Genomic DNA, 13628 nt, shown 5'->3' with positions numbered 1-13628 from the left:
GTTTCATCCGATTTTGGGCTTAAGGTCCCACACATTCGTAATATGCATTTGACAGCAATGATATTTGGTACCAGATATCAGATACAGTCCAGAAATACCTCTGCCAAATGTTATCAAAATCGGTTCTGATTTGGCTATAGCTCCACATATATCTTCAACCGATTTCGGGTTAATTGTGCACCAAATGGCCAATATCTGTCCAAAAGTCCTGAATTTTTGTACATCCGACCAAATTTAGTCTAGAAGCAAGTACATCAAATTTGGTGAAAATTGGCTCAGATATAGTTATAGCTCCCATATATATGTTTTATCCGATTTGGGGTTTAAGTCCCTCACATTCGTAATATGCATGGTACCAGACATCAGATACAGCCCATAAATACTTCTGCCAAATTTTATTGAGATTCTTAATACGATTTCAGATTTATTGTGCAAGTTATGCCTAATATCAGCCCATATGGATTGAATTTCGGGACGTCCGTTTCTATTTTGTGGAGCTCGGCTCCGATATATATTTTTTTAATATAATCCTTCTCGAAGTGATATCATGCACTCTATGGCAATGTTATTTGGTATAAAAGATAAAAATGTCTTCTTCAAATCCAGTGAAAATCGATTCAGAATTGGATATGCCTCCTATATATTACTTCCCTCTGAATCCAAATTAGAACTGCTCTAAAGCCAAATGTTGATAGGTGATATGATCTACTTCAAATAAATTCTTTTGTTACGGGAGCTCTACTAAATATGCATAGTGGTGTAGGGTATCATATAGTCGGCCCCGCCCGACTTTTGACTTTTCCTTACTGGTTTTATTTTTGGGTTAGTTTTTATTGTCCGGTATACATTTCTCTGTTGATATCTCTACTTTATCCAAGCATTCTCTCAATCTTAGAATTTCCCTTTAGAGTCTCCGCGTCCCTCATCAACCTCACAAGCCTTTATGGGCGTAGCAGTTAATTTTAAAAATTAACAAAGATTTTCGTCAAAAGGAAAAAATCAAACAAATTTCTTGTAGTCTATACATTTTTGTTTTGTTTTTATTTATTAAATATAGTTTAAATATTTTAAACTAATTATTACGTTATATGAAATTATTATCATTACTATATTTTTTTCATTCTTTTTTATTTGTTTTTGCAGTTGTTTTATCATTACAAAAAGAAATGGCAATAACATTATATTATCATTGTCTTCTCTACATATTAAATACGAATTTAGAATATGGACAAAACAAATTTGATTAAAAATCAAACTACAAAAAAATACTTGCGCAAGAAGTAATTGGAACCGATAAACATGAATTAATAAATTCGGAAATCACAAAGAAAAGGAATTGGAAACGAATATTTTCCCATTTTTCATGGGTAACGAAAAGATGATGATACTGATAGGCGGAAGTGTTTATTTTGAAAAATTAAATTAAAATATAAAGTTTTCCATTGAAATTAAGAAAAACGCATTTTGAAACTTTCAATTAAAAACATGATAATCTCCACGGAATATTTCAGATTATGGAATAATACTATTCAAAACGTTTGCATATTATTTCTAGCTCAAAAGAAATCAAAAGTTATTCCCTATGTTGCACATTTCGTATCGAATGTAAAGTAATTTTTGGAAATTTGGATGGAGAGGAGATTTTTTGTTAATACACTTGCTTGCTTTTTATGGATAATTTATTGCGCGTTTCATTCAAAAGATATGTGTAAATAGTGACAGCTATACACCTGAATTAGAAAAACAAAAACACAAATCATCGACTGGCCAAACTTTCAATAATTATGCTTCTATGGACAGCCTCAATTTCATTCAATTTACAGAGAGAGAAAAATAAACGAACAGAACACACACAGAGACACATATCTTTACGTTAATTCTATATTGAAATAAATCACAACTTAAATATAATTCTTTCTTATTTTTATCATATGCGTCACGAATCCCCTTCTGGCCAACGACAATGACAGACGCGACACTTGGGAGGAGTCACAACACAATTTATAATAAAAAAAATAATAATATTATAATAGCTTAAAAGCTATTCAATCGTAAAATAAAGCCATTTTAAATGTATACTCCAGTTTTAATCCACTTTTACAACACTGTAAATTTTGCGTATAAACCAGAAGCAGGCAAAGAAACCAATCGAACCGGTCAGCAAGAAAAATAGGAATACCATAATTGCCGTGTAGCCAAAGTACAGGAAAGTCGAGGGAGCATCTTTTATCGATAGTTTTGTCACAAAATAATGGCAACAATAAATGAAAAGATATACGGCCGTAAAGCCAGACGTCAAGAACGAACGCCACCACCAATGATAGTCCTCTGCACACAGATGGAAATAGCACAACAGAATTGTCGTCTCCGAACAGGTGATAACCAAAATTACAAAGACCAAGAACAGGAAACCGAACATGTAGTACATTTGGTTCGACCAAATTGAGGAGAGTATGAAAAAGAGCTGGATGAAAATACAGCCAAAGGGTAAGACGCCACCCATAATAATGCCAGGAATGGGTTGAGTATAAATCGATTGGTCGGGAATTTGACGCGGTATTTGATTTGTGCGTACGGGGTGTTCCAAGGACTGAAAGAAAAGTAACAGGAATTATTAAAAGTAACTTGAAAATGTCTTTGAAAACTTACCCTTTTACGGAAACCAAAGTAGGCACCCACAAATGTTAGAGGTACCGAAACGCCAAACCACAAAGCCAGCAGAGCAATCAGGGTGCTGAAGGGCACAGCACCGGATGATCCCTCACCCCACAAAACGAGATTCATTACAAAGAAGAGGCCAAAGACAATGCTGCAAAGATAAGACAATAAATATTAAATTTAATACAAATGGAAGCGAGATAGACCCATAGTTACTTTTGAGGATCTTCATAGAATCGCTTTCTTAGTCGATTTATGTATGTCAGTCCGTCTGTCCATCCGTCCATGTATTCTTGTGAACAAAATGCAGTTCGCACTTATTGTCCGATTGAGATGAAATTTTCCAAACAATATTTGTTTGGCCCAAGGATATACCCTATTGAAATTTAGATATAGCTCCCATATATATCTTCATCCGATTTCGGGTAAATTGTGCACTAAATAGCCAATATCGGTCCAAATGACCTGAATTTTGGCAGATCCGACCGAATTCAGTCTAGAAGCAAGGACATAAAATTTGGTGAAAATCGAATCAGATATAGCTATAACTCCCATATATGTTTCATCCGATTTTGGGGTTTTAAGTCCCTAACATGCGTAATATGCTCTCCACAAGAACAATATTTGCTACTGGACATAAGATATTGCTCGAAAATACCTCTGTCAAATTTTATCGAGATCGGTTCAGATTAGGATATGGGAGGTATATCTTTATCCGATATCAGGTTTATTGTGCACCAAATGGCTAATATCAGCCCAAATGGACTTCATGTTGGCAATTCCGACTGTATAAATTCCAGAAACTCGGTTCAGATATAGTTTTAGCTTCCATATATGTTTCTTCCGATTTGGTGTTTAGGTCCCTCACATTCGTAATATGCATTGGACAACAATGATATTTGGTACCATATATCAGATACTGCCCAGAAATACCTCTGCCAAATTTTTTCAAGATCGGTTCAAATTTGGATATAGCTCCCATATATATCTTCAGCTGATTTCGGGTTTATTATGCACCAAATAGCCAATATAAGTCCGAATTACCTGAATTTTGGTAATTACGACTCAATTTATCCTAGAAGCAAGTACATCAAATTTGGTGAAAATCGGTTCACATATAGCAATAGCTCCCATATATATGTTTCATCCGATTTGGTGTTTAAGTCTCTCGCATTCGTAATATGCATTCGACAACAATGATCTTTTTTACCAGATATCTTGTAGAGCTCGGAAATACCTCTGGCAAATTTTATCAAAATCGGTTCAGATTTGGATAAAGCACCCATATATATCTTCAGCCAATTTTGGGTTTATTGTGCTAATAATGGCTAATATCAGCCCAAATGGAATGCATTTCGGACATACTTTTCCATTTTGTGGAACTCGGCGGCGATACATATGTTTTAATATAATCCTTCTCGAAGTGATATCATGCACTCTATAGCAATATTATTTCGTATAAGAGATTAAAATGTCTCCGTCAAATCTGGTTAAAATCGATTCAGAATTGGATATGCCTCCCATGTATAAGTTTTCTCAGAAACCAAACTATAACTGCTCTAAGGCCAAATGTTGATAGGTGGTATAATCAAATAAATTCTATTGTTACGGGAGCTCTACTAAATATGCATAGTTGTGTAGGGTATAATATAGTCGGCCCCGTCCGACATTTGACTTTTCCTTACTGGTTTTCGATTATTGTAGTACAAAATTGTACATTCTTGCAGTTCTAGTTTTTTTGGTGGCATAACGTCTTTAGTTGGTATTTAAACATTCAAGACTTAATCCCACTGTCTGTCTACTCACTAGAAAATATCATTTTTTCCACAGAAACAAGAAGGGAATTGAGTCTATTTTGAAACAACAAAACTTATATACTTTTTTATCATCCACTTACCCTGGACACAGCATAGATGTCAAAATAACATTACTCTTCCATTTGATGCCACCAAAACTCTTATAGATGCGTGCCGATACATAGCCAGCCGGTGTACCCAATGCCACAAACAACACCATGGAACATGTCATCAAGGCACCACGATTAGCTGGCGACAGGAATCCCAAACAGGCAAAGGCCAATGTAATCAAAGTCATGCAAAAGACCTGAATACCCGAGCCCAAGAACACCGACAACAGCATACCCTTACGTGGTGGACGGAAAACATCACCATGTACCAATTTCCAACCAAACTCCTCCTGGGCATCTTCACCACTTTCCATTTGATTGTAACGGGCAATGTCTTTGTGTAGGGTTCGCAACATAATCATGGCCACCATACCGGACAGGAACAAAACAATAACCAAAGAATTTAAAATAGAGAACCATTGAATGTTCGTGTGTGGCATTGATTCCAAAATGTAATCCCATCTTGAAGACCATTTCACATTATCGTTACGTGTAAATTCCACACTATAGGTGTAGATAATAGACAGCTTTTCACCAGAGGCCAATGGGCCACCCTTAATGGCCAAGGGATCGGTGTTGTCACAATTCAAATTTTTAGGATCCACATGATTAATGGAACGTGGTGTAACTTTAACGGAAATAATTCGTCCGCCATTGGCCCGGAAACCCACACCCCATTCCTCGGTTTGGCCACTGTGATAGGTTACCTTCAGGTCAACATGATTGAAGGGATAATAAAAGCCACGTCTATTGTAGTTGGGATTAATCAAACAGCCAGCATCACTTTCGCCACGCACCAAACAACCCATGGGGAAACCAGTGCTGCAATATTGCTTATTGTTTTCCAATGGGTAACACCAAGTCACTGGCATATTATCAACAATCCAATGATGTTGGTAATTCAAGCTAATGCCCTTCTTGAGGACCATCATACGTCGATCGCTATCCGAATCACCACCGACATAGGTTTTAGTACAGACCTGGAAAAAAATAAATAAATATTAGACGTCTCTATAATTTTTTATTTACAGAATTTTTTATGTATTCAGTGTGACTATTGGATATTTTAACAAAGAAGGGTGTAATCCTTTATTATATCTATTACAAATAAAACAAGTTGGAAAATATCAGTTGGTTTTGCCGATGTTCAGCCAATGTTCGATTATTTAAATATATTTTAACTTCTGTTATGATTATTCAAGTTGTTGACCCTCTGTGGAGTAGGTCCGATGAAATGGGCCACTATTGTGTATTTCGTATCGGACCTAAAAAAATATGTTATAAATATTGCAACATGCCAGGTTTTTACTATATCGACAACTTCCTTCACTTTATATGAGATATGTGATAGTTTTTAGAAAATGTTGAAATGTGCGTGGGGTGCTAGATATAATCGATCGAAGTATTCCATTTTCATACTTCATCTAATACAGATAAGAAAATATTGGTATGGACAAAATTCCAAAAAATCGAACATTTATATCCAATTTTATGCGAAATCATAAATACCATATTCATCTCAGGTTTCTGGTTGGTCGCTGACTTGTTTCGCAATTTATGACAGATAAAAGTATTGAAAAATGTGACCCTTTATGGGTGAGGTACCAGAAGGGGCTGGCAGATATATATATCATCTTCCCAATAGATCTTACGTAAGTAAAAATATTTGGGTGTGTGAAATTTGAAGAGAGTTGGATGCCTTTTTCGCTTTCTTTGAGCGTTTTTTTTTTTAATCTTAAACCCTATGTGGGGGAAGTACCAGAAAAAATTGTCCGATCTCTACCATCTTTATAACAGATCATATGTTGATGGAAATATTGAGATGTACCAAGTCTGAATGGAATCGGGTGCTAATTTCCCGTTTTTATGAGCTACATGGATACCCTTTGTGGGGGAAGTACCAGAACGAGTGGACTGTATATCCCATTTTCACACCACACTTTGGGGTAATAAAAATATTGTGATGTGTGTAGTTTGAAGAGAACTAACTGGTAATTATGATCATTTAGGTTATTCAAAACTTCGACCCTTTGTGGGGGAGATACCAGAAGGAATAGTCCGATCTCTACCATCTTTAAAACAGATCTTGTGTTGATGGAAATATTGAGATGTACCATGAATGGAATCGGATGTTAATTTCGTTTTTTATGAACTTCATGAATATTCATTGTGGGAGATATCATTGTGTGGGAGATACCAGAAGGAGTGGACCGGTATTGCCCATTTCCGAACTCGATGTAAGTTTAACAATAATATTAGGTTGTACGAAGTTTGAATCAAATCGGATACTCCCTTTGAGAGTTATCGTGCACACCAGCCCAGTAGTCAGACAGACACATGGACGGACGGACATGGCTAGATCGACTCCAAATGTCCTGAAACGGTTTTGGCCCAAAGAAACCTAGGGTGTAAAACCATTATTTCGATGAGGCACGTTTTGGCCGTATCAAATGATATATACCCTCACTAGCCATATGGCTGAGGGTATAAAAATTAAAAATGACAATGCTAAGATGTTTCCACAGATTTTCATAGGTCCCCTTACATTTTTAGCTACTCTTGATAAAATCTACAACCAATGCTGAACACATTGTATGTTTACACAAGTGTCATAACAATAACATTTCATATATATGGCTCCCACCACACACACTTCCTGCAACTCCCTCTCCATGCTAAAAGGAATTTTAATGTTAAGTAAAAATAAACAAAAAAGGTATCTAAATAGTCAAGTATGTTTCAAACATTAGACATAATGTTCTCTTCTGACGAAAACATAACACTCACGTATTACATGTTTCGATCAAAACAACATAGATAAGATTTTACCATCACCATGGAAATAACAAAATAATAGATATTGTAAAACAATTAAATACTTACCGCCTTACATTTGATGTCTTCAAGAAAATTGATTTTATATGGTCCGGGACGTATACGTTCGCCAAACACAACTTGGCCCAAATTCTCAACGGGAGAATTGTTTTCATTGCCAATACAAAAATCAAAATGATGATATTCATAGGGTATAACAGATTCTTCGGTATTTAGGCGATTAACGTAGAGGGTAACATTAGACTGGAAAAAGAGAAGAAAATAAACGGGCATTATAATTTATGTTAAATTTATTTTATATTAAATGCATTGAAAACCACTAAATATTAGAAAAAAGTTGCCATTTTAAAAAGATATATTTACAATTTAATATACCTTGTTGAGAGAAGAGCGTATTTCCTAAATTAACATATTAAATACATACGACAATGGTAGGATAATACAGTATACAGAGTGAGATGAAAAAAGTGCGACCAACTTTAGACTGCTGTCATTTTTAAGTCACTCGTCCGACAGATGTCAAAATTATTCCAGTCACATCTCATTATAGTGCCTACAAGCGCACAAAAGTATTTTGGTGAGAATTTTCCAGAAAAAAAGTTATTCGTGATGGAATTCAAGCGTGATAGTGTGATTTCTTTATATTTGGCTGGAAAATCACAAGTGGCTATCGTTAGAGCATTCCAGCATTTGAATGTGAATTAATCTTTTGTGTCTCGTACCACCGTTCGTTACCGTAATACTGGTAGCGTGGTCCGAAGTCAAAGAAATGGACGGAAGAAAACAGCAACATCAGCAGAAATGGTTCGAAAAGTAAAGAAGCGACTTGATCGACAGCCGCGTCGCAGTGGCCGAAAAATTGCTCGTGAGCTAAACATATCGCAATATTCCATTCGGCAAATATTGAAAATGAGCTCGGTATAAAGCCACTGAAATTCCAAAAAGTGCAAGAACTTACACCGCAACAAAAAGTGGTGAACTGCCGAATTTGGTTTTCTTCGATGAGAAAACACTCAAGCAGTTGTCCAGCAGTTTGTAAACAAACAAAATGGTCGTGTTTACTTGCCAAAGAGGTCAGCTGAAAATGTGCACTTTCGGATGGCCACCAGAACTCAAGCGCCGTTCATGGTGTGGGCCGCCATAACAGCCGATGGTCGCTCTCCGCTCCTATTAATCGACGTGGCATCAGAAAAAATGCCGAATATTATCGCAAAAATAACCTGGAGGATGTATTAAAGGAATGGTTACAAAATGAGATTCCTCGCTTCATTTCCAGCGCACAATGGTCACCAAAATCTCCGGATACCAATCCGTTGGACTATTGTGTCTGGAGTATTTTGGAAAGCAATGTTGGCACTAAAAAAATACCAAAGTGTCGATCACCTCAAGCAAGCGATTCACCTGGAATGGGCCAAAATACCGCAGAGCAACATTCGGGCAGCGTGTGACGGTTTCATTGGCCGTTTGAAGACCATAATTCGTGCCAAAGGTGACCAATTCGAACAAATCTAAACTTATTCTAAAGTTTGATGCTATTTACGACCTTTTTTGCCTTCATTCAATAGAATTTAAAAAGAAAAATGTAAAAATTATAGCGTTTAACTTTGTTTCAGTTTTTTATCTCACCCTGTACATGGGAGCTATAGCTATATCTGAACCGATTTTCAGCAAGTTTGAAGTACTTGCTTCTAGACTGAATTCGGTCGGATGTACCAAAATTGAGATCATTTGGACTGATATTGGCCATTTAATGCATAATTAACCGGAAATCGGTTGAAGATATATATGGGAGTTACATCCAAATCTGATCCGATTATCACCAATTTCAATAGGGTTCGCCCTTGGGCCAAACAAATATTGTTTGGAAAATTTTAAGCCATCGTTTGCTCCGGATATCAATAATATTTGGTATGAAACATTTTGTGTTCAACCTAAAACAAGTAAGCAAAGGCTTTGGTTAGGCGGCGATACAGATTCTGAAAAGGATTTCCTTTAACATAACGTAGAGCAGCTCTTAATTATTGCACTATTCTTATATTTAAAATTATAAAAGAAAAGCATAGCTATTAGACCAAAAATCCCTTTAGCGTAAAAATAAAAAAAAAATTCACTTTCACAACTCATTTTTATTGCAGCACCATTTCTAATCTACATTTAAACCAAACTCACAGAAATTTAGGATGGGTATTAATCGATGTCTTCTTATTTCCAAGATATTTTTTATTATTATTACTTTTGCTCTCCACGACCACACAAATCTCACTTTTTTAGCCAATTTTAATTAAAAAAAAACAACATGTCTTTTTTGATTAAAAAGACATACCACCAAAAGGGGAACACTAAACCATATTAAAAACGTAACTAAAAAACACAGATCTTTGATGAGTATTGACTTTTTTTTAAAATGTCAAAACCCTGAACTTGTAGAGTGAGATATAAGGTCACAGGGTTAATGTGACTATCAAGCAGCTTTATGATCAAAATGTTCAACATATAAACAACATTAAACATAAATTTAATGAAGGTACACAGTAAGGCTGTGTCGGACATATTAATCTCTTTTAGCCTCAAAGAATTTAATATATATAAAATAATGTTACAACATGTAATCTACTCTACAACAAACTTATAGCCACCTAAACTGAGATGTTAGTTTCTTGGAGCCTAACCGACCACTTTGTTCCTACGAACTAAGTGGCAAAATTCATAATAGCAGCATTTAAATATAAAGCGTTCTGCTTGGATACAAAATAAATCAATATATACCACCAATTCGGAAAATGTTATCATATCAAAAGATTAGACCGAAAAAGCAATTCAGTAGTTATAGATTCTTCATTCCATGGAACTTGGAATTTTATCGTCTCTTCTCTTTTATTCACTTTGTAAACAAAACAAATCCGAGAGGGAAACCGAACAAAACTAAGATAAAAGAAATGCTCATTAAAAATGAAACTTAACAAAAAAAAACTATGTGTGTCGCAAACTAATTGATTAGTTTGTGTCTAGATAAGAAATTAAAAAAGGAAAAAATGCGGAAATTTCTTATCACACTAAAGTGAGAGAAGCATATGCGCTCCTCCCTCCAGACATACTTGGACAAATTGGCAAAAGCAAAATATGAAATGTACACTCTACTGACTCATTTACTACTTACCTTGCAATTACTGGACGCATCGGACTTCATGCAATAGTTTACGGGTGCTAAGCCCGGCAAATAAAATTGATGACTGACACCGACAAGTTGCAACAACAACAACGTCACACACAAACCGTATTCCGCACGCATCACGGAATAATGTTTTTGCCAGCTTTTTTGCTTGCTGGCCAACATTTTAAGCTTTTCTTAGAACTAGAAGAAGTAACTCAGATAAACTGATTCTGCTGCCACAAAACTTCAGCTTCCTCCCTTACTCTTCGCAGAAAATTATGTTTGCCCACCTTCCTTCCGCACCTTGTGTCAAGTACCACTTGCTTGTGATGACTCGATGATGATGTTGATGTTGTCGTTGAGTGTGACGATGATGAATGGACACCGACAGCCGCCACCAGTCAATTTGTTGTATTTAAACAAATGTATTTCTTTTGTATTCTTCTTCTGCAATAATTTCGGGCCTACGTAGACAAAACATGTGTAATGTAAATGAAATGGTATTTGTAAAACAATCGGTTTATACTACAAGCTTTTATACACTTCTTTGCACGCTGCGCCGTAAAAAAATAAATTGCAAAAGGAATTTTTTCAATATTACTTGTGAAAGTAATTTATTAAATATATTAGCTTCAGAAATTCTCGTTTCCTTTATTCGTCGTCGTTAAAAAATTACCTTTTTTTCTAAACTTTTTTCTATATTTCAGAAACGTCACCGTGGCATAATGTTGCCAGATTGGATGTTTGTGGACTTTGGGGGGTGGCGACAAAATGCATGACTTTTGTTGAACATGCATGTTAAACTGTGAATGAGTGATTGTGTGAAAGGCAAACAGCTGATCAAAAGAATGTAGTTTACCAGTGATAAAACTTCGTTTACATTGTAAATAAAGTGGACAATACATTTCTTTTGATTTTTAGGAATAAAGCTAAGTTTTCACTGTAAATAAAAATAAATAAAAAAGTCAAAATCAAACATCTCCATTTACTTGTCAAAGTCAAAATTGGTACATCAAAATATAATTTTAGCAATGAAGGGATATGAAAAAAAGATGTAATGGGCTACCTCTTTGATTCTATCACATACAATTGATAAAGAAAAAACTGTACAATTTTAAATGTCAGCCGGAATCCCTGCAAAAACTTGCAAGCAATCAGCTTATTAATCAAAACAAAGCAATTTGTCCGAAAATAATAGAAATTAAGAACACAAAAATTAAATATGAATCGAAAAACAAAACAATTGTGCTTGCGTTTTTCAAAATAAATATGTTTTAAAATTTCTTGCCAAAAATATACATCATCGGAAGAAGAAGAAGAGTTGGAAGTGTTTGCAAGAAGAAATTTATCCAGCAAGAATTTGCATGCTCTCAGTAATAGAACTGTCAAAATTTCTCTCTCGAACGGTTCTCTTTTGCAGAACTTCTGTGTAAACAGACGACTTCCAGTAATAATTTGCAACAATTGTTACAAATTTTAGGGTAACCTGACACACTTAATTTTAATTTTTTTTTTACTTTGGAAATCGGAATTCTTTTGTTTTTCAATTCATTTTTAATATTTGTGTGTTTCATTTCTTTTTATGGCGGACAAATTGTTTCGTTTTGACAAATAAGCTGATTGCATGCAATTTTATGCTGGGATTCCGTCTGTTTTATTTTCCACAGTTTTCTTGCAAAATAGAATAAAACTAACTTCTCCCTCAGAAAAAAGTGCTGGTCAAAACCTGCCGGAAAAGCAACCTGACCTAATAAAATACAAAATTAATCCAGCTACGTGATTTAAACATTTTTAAAAAGTAAAGTTTAAGTGGATAGCCTTTTTTAAAAACACTGGAACTACACCATACACCAGCATAACTTTAGAGAGCACTTACTAGAGAAGTGTGGACTTCAAGGAAAAAATAATATTGTACACGGGACCTCAAGGAGTCCGCGAAGTTGTAGCTACTTTCAACCGAGAAATACCAACATTGGTAATTGACCAGCATTTAAATTGGACGTTGGCAAACCCTCATACCCCTTCTCATTAGAAATAAATTACGAGTTATTTTTACGAGATTTATAAACAATATAGTTATTTACATAATTAAAAATATTACAATTTATACAAACAAAATATTACAAAATCATAATTTTCTTACAAATAATACAAAAAATATATATTATATACAAGAGATCCCAACAATTTAAGAAAAATCTCTGCCAATTTCCAACTTTTTCATTTCACGTTCATAGGCATGAATGCGATACTTATCAGATGCCTCGATTGGCTTTGGTGTCGGCATGGGTTTCTCGAAAAACTGTGAATAAATCATACACGCAACAATGCCACCCAATATCGGTCCAGCCCAATAGACCCAATGCGATTCCCAACGATCTGTTGCAAAAGCCGTACCAAATGCTCGGGCTGGATTCATTCCAGTTCCTGTATAACGTATTGTACCCAAATGACCCAGCGTTACTGCCATACCAATACTGAAGGGTGCAATAAATCTATTGTCCGGTTTGCCAGGGTCACAAGCTCCAAAAACGGTTAGAACCAACAGTAATCCAAGTACGAATTCTATGCCCATACCTTGAAGCTCGGTGATGTTTTCGGCCAGAGAGGTGTGACCCAAGCCATTGTGATATGCTTCGTCCAATAGTTGCTTAAGCACGCACGTACCAGCTGCCGATCCCATACACTGAGCCACAATATACATAACCATACGGATGAGACTTATGCGACCAGCCAGGGCCATTGCAATCGTAACCGCCGGATTTATGTGTCCACCACTTAGATGACCCACAATTGTTATGGCCATAAAAATGCTAAAGCCAAACGAAAAAGCTTTAAATGTTCCATCCTCAGGTTGTGTACACGCGCCAATGGCAAAGAAATTCAAAATGAAGTTTCCCACAAATTCTGCCAATATTGATTTCCATAGGCGATGATCTTTCGATTGCAATTCTTCAAATCCAAAAGAATATTTTGGCGCTGGGGTAGACATATTGAAATTGTATGAACAAAATGGATGAGGAACAAACGACGACAAACACCAATAGTTGACACTGTGGGAATGAATTGCATCATTAA

At 35.6% G+C, this 13628-nt stretch overlaps 2 protein-coding genes across 5 annotated transcripts; both read right to left on the bottom strand.

The window, feature by feature from the left end:
- Positions 1-1384: 1384 nt before the first annotated feature.
- On the bottom strand, positions 1385-11336 carry LOC101901087 (transmembrane 9 superfamily member 2). 4 transcript variants are annotated; one of them, XM_005183532.4, is made up of 6 exons: positions 11227-11336; positions 10557-11014; positions 7448-7642; positions 4556-5544; positions 2650-2809; positions 1385-2590 (listed from the first exon to the last, which is right to left on the bottom strand). In XM_005183532.4, exons 2-6 carry the CDS (start codon positions 10731-10733, stop codon positions 2087-2089), a joined length of 2025 nt encoding a protein of 674 aa, XP_005183589.1. In that variant the 5' UTR covers positions 10734-11014; positions 11227-11336; the 3' UTR covers positions 1385-2086. The 4 variants fall into 4 exon arrangements, with proteins under 4 accessions (XP_005183589.1, XP_005183588.1, XP_058980591.1 ...); XM_005183531.3 differs by having other exon boundaries at positions 11152-11281; XM_059124608.1 differs by lacking the exon at positions 11227-11336 and adding an exon at positions 11092-11226.
- A 1260-nt stretch (positions 11337-12596) lies between these two features.
- On the bottom strand, positions 12597-13628 carry LOC101901799 (aquaporin). The gene has a single exon (XM_005183535.4). The coding sequence runs from the start codon at positions 13540-13542 to the stop codon at positions 12739-12741; it is 804 nt and encodes a 267-aa protein (XP_005183592.1). The 5' UTR covers positions 13543-13628; the 3' UTR covers positions 12597-12738.

The sequence above is a fragment of the Musca domestica genome, unplaced genomic scaffold, assembly GCF_030504385.1.
Source record: "Musca domestica strain aabys unplaced genomic scaffold, Musca_domestica.polishedcontigs.V.1.1 3, whole genome shotgun sequence".
NCBI lineage: Eukaryota > Metazoa > Arthropoda > Insecta > Diptera > Muscidae > Musca > Musca domestica.
Note: the sequence above shows the minus strand (reverse complement) of the source record. Positions and strands in the feature narration are given on the sequence as shown.

Bases quoted from the DNA above. Each gene is read 5' to 3' on its own strand.
- LOC101901087 (XM_005183532.4), bottom strand. From the start codon at position 10,733: ATGTTGGCCAGCAAGCAAAAAAGCTGGCAAAAACATTATTCCGTGATG. The intron at 2,810-4,555 runs GTAAGTGGATGA...TTATCTTTGCAG, and splicing joins ACATCTATGCTGTGTCCAGG to CATTGTCTTTGGCCTCTTCT. The intron at 2,591-2,649 runs GTAAGTTTTCAA...CTTTTCTTTCAG, and splicing joins ACTTTGGTTTCCGTAAAAGG to TCCTTGGAACACCCCGTACG.
- LOC101901799 (XM_005183535.4), bottom strand. From the start codon at position 13,542: ATGTCTACCCCAGCGCCAAAATATTCTTTTGGATTTGAAGAATTGCAA.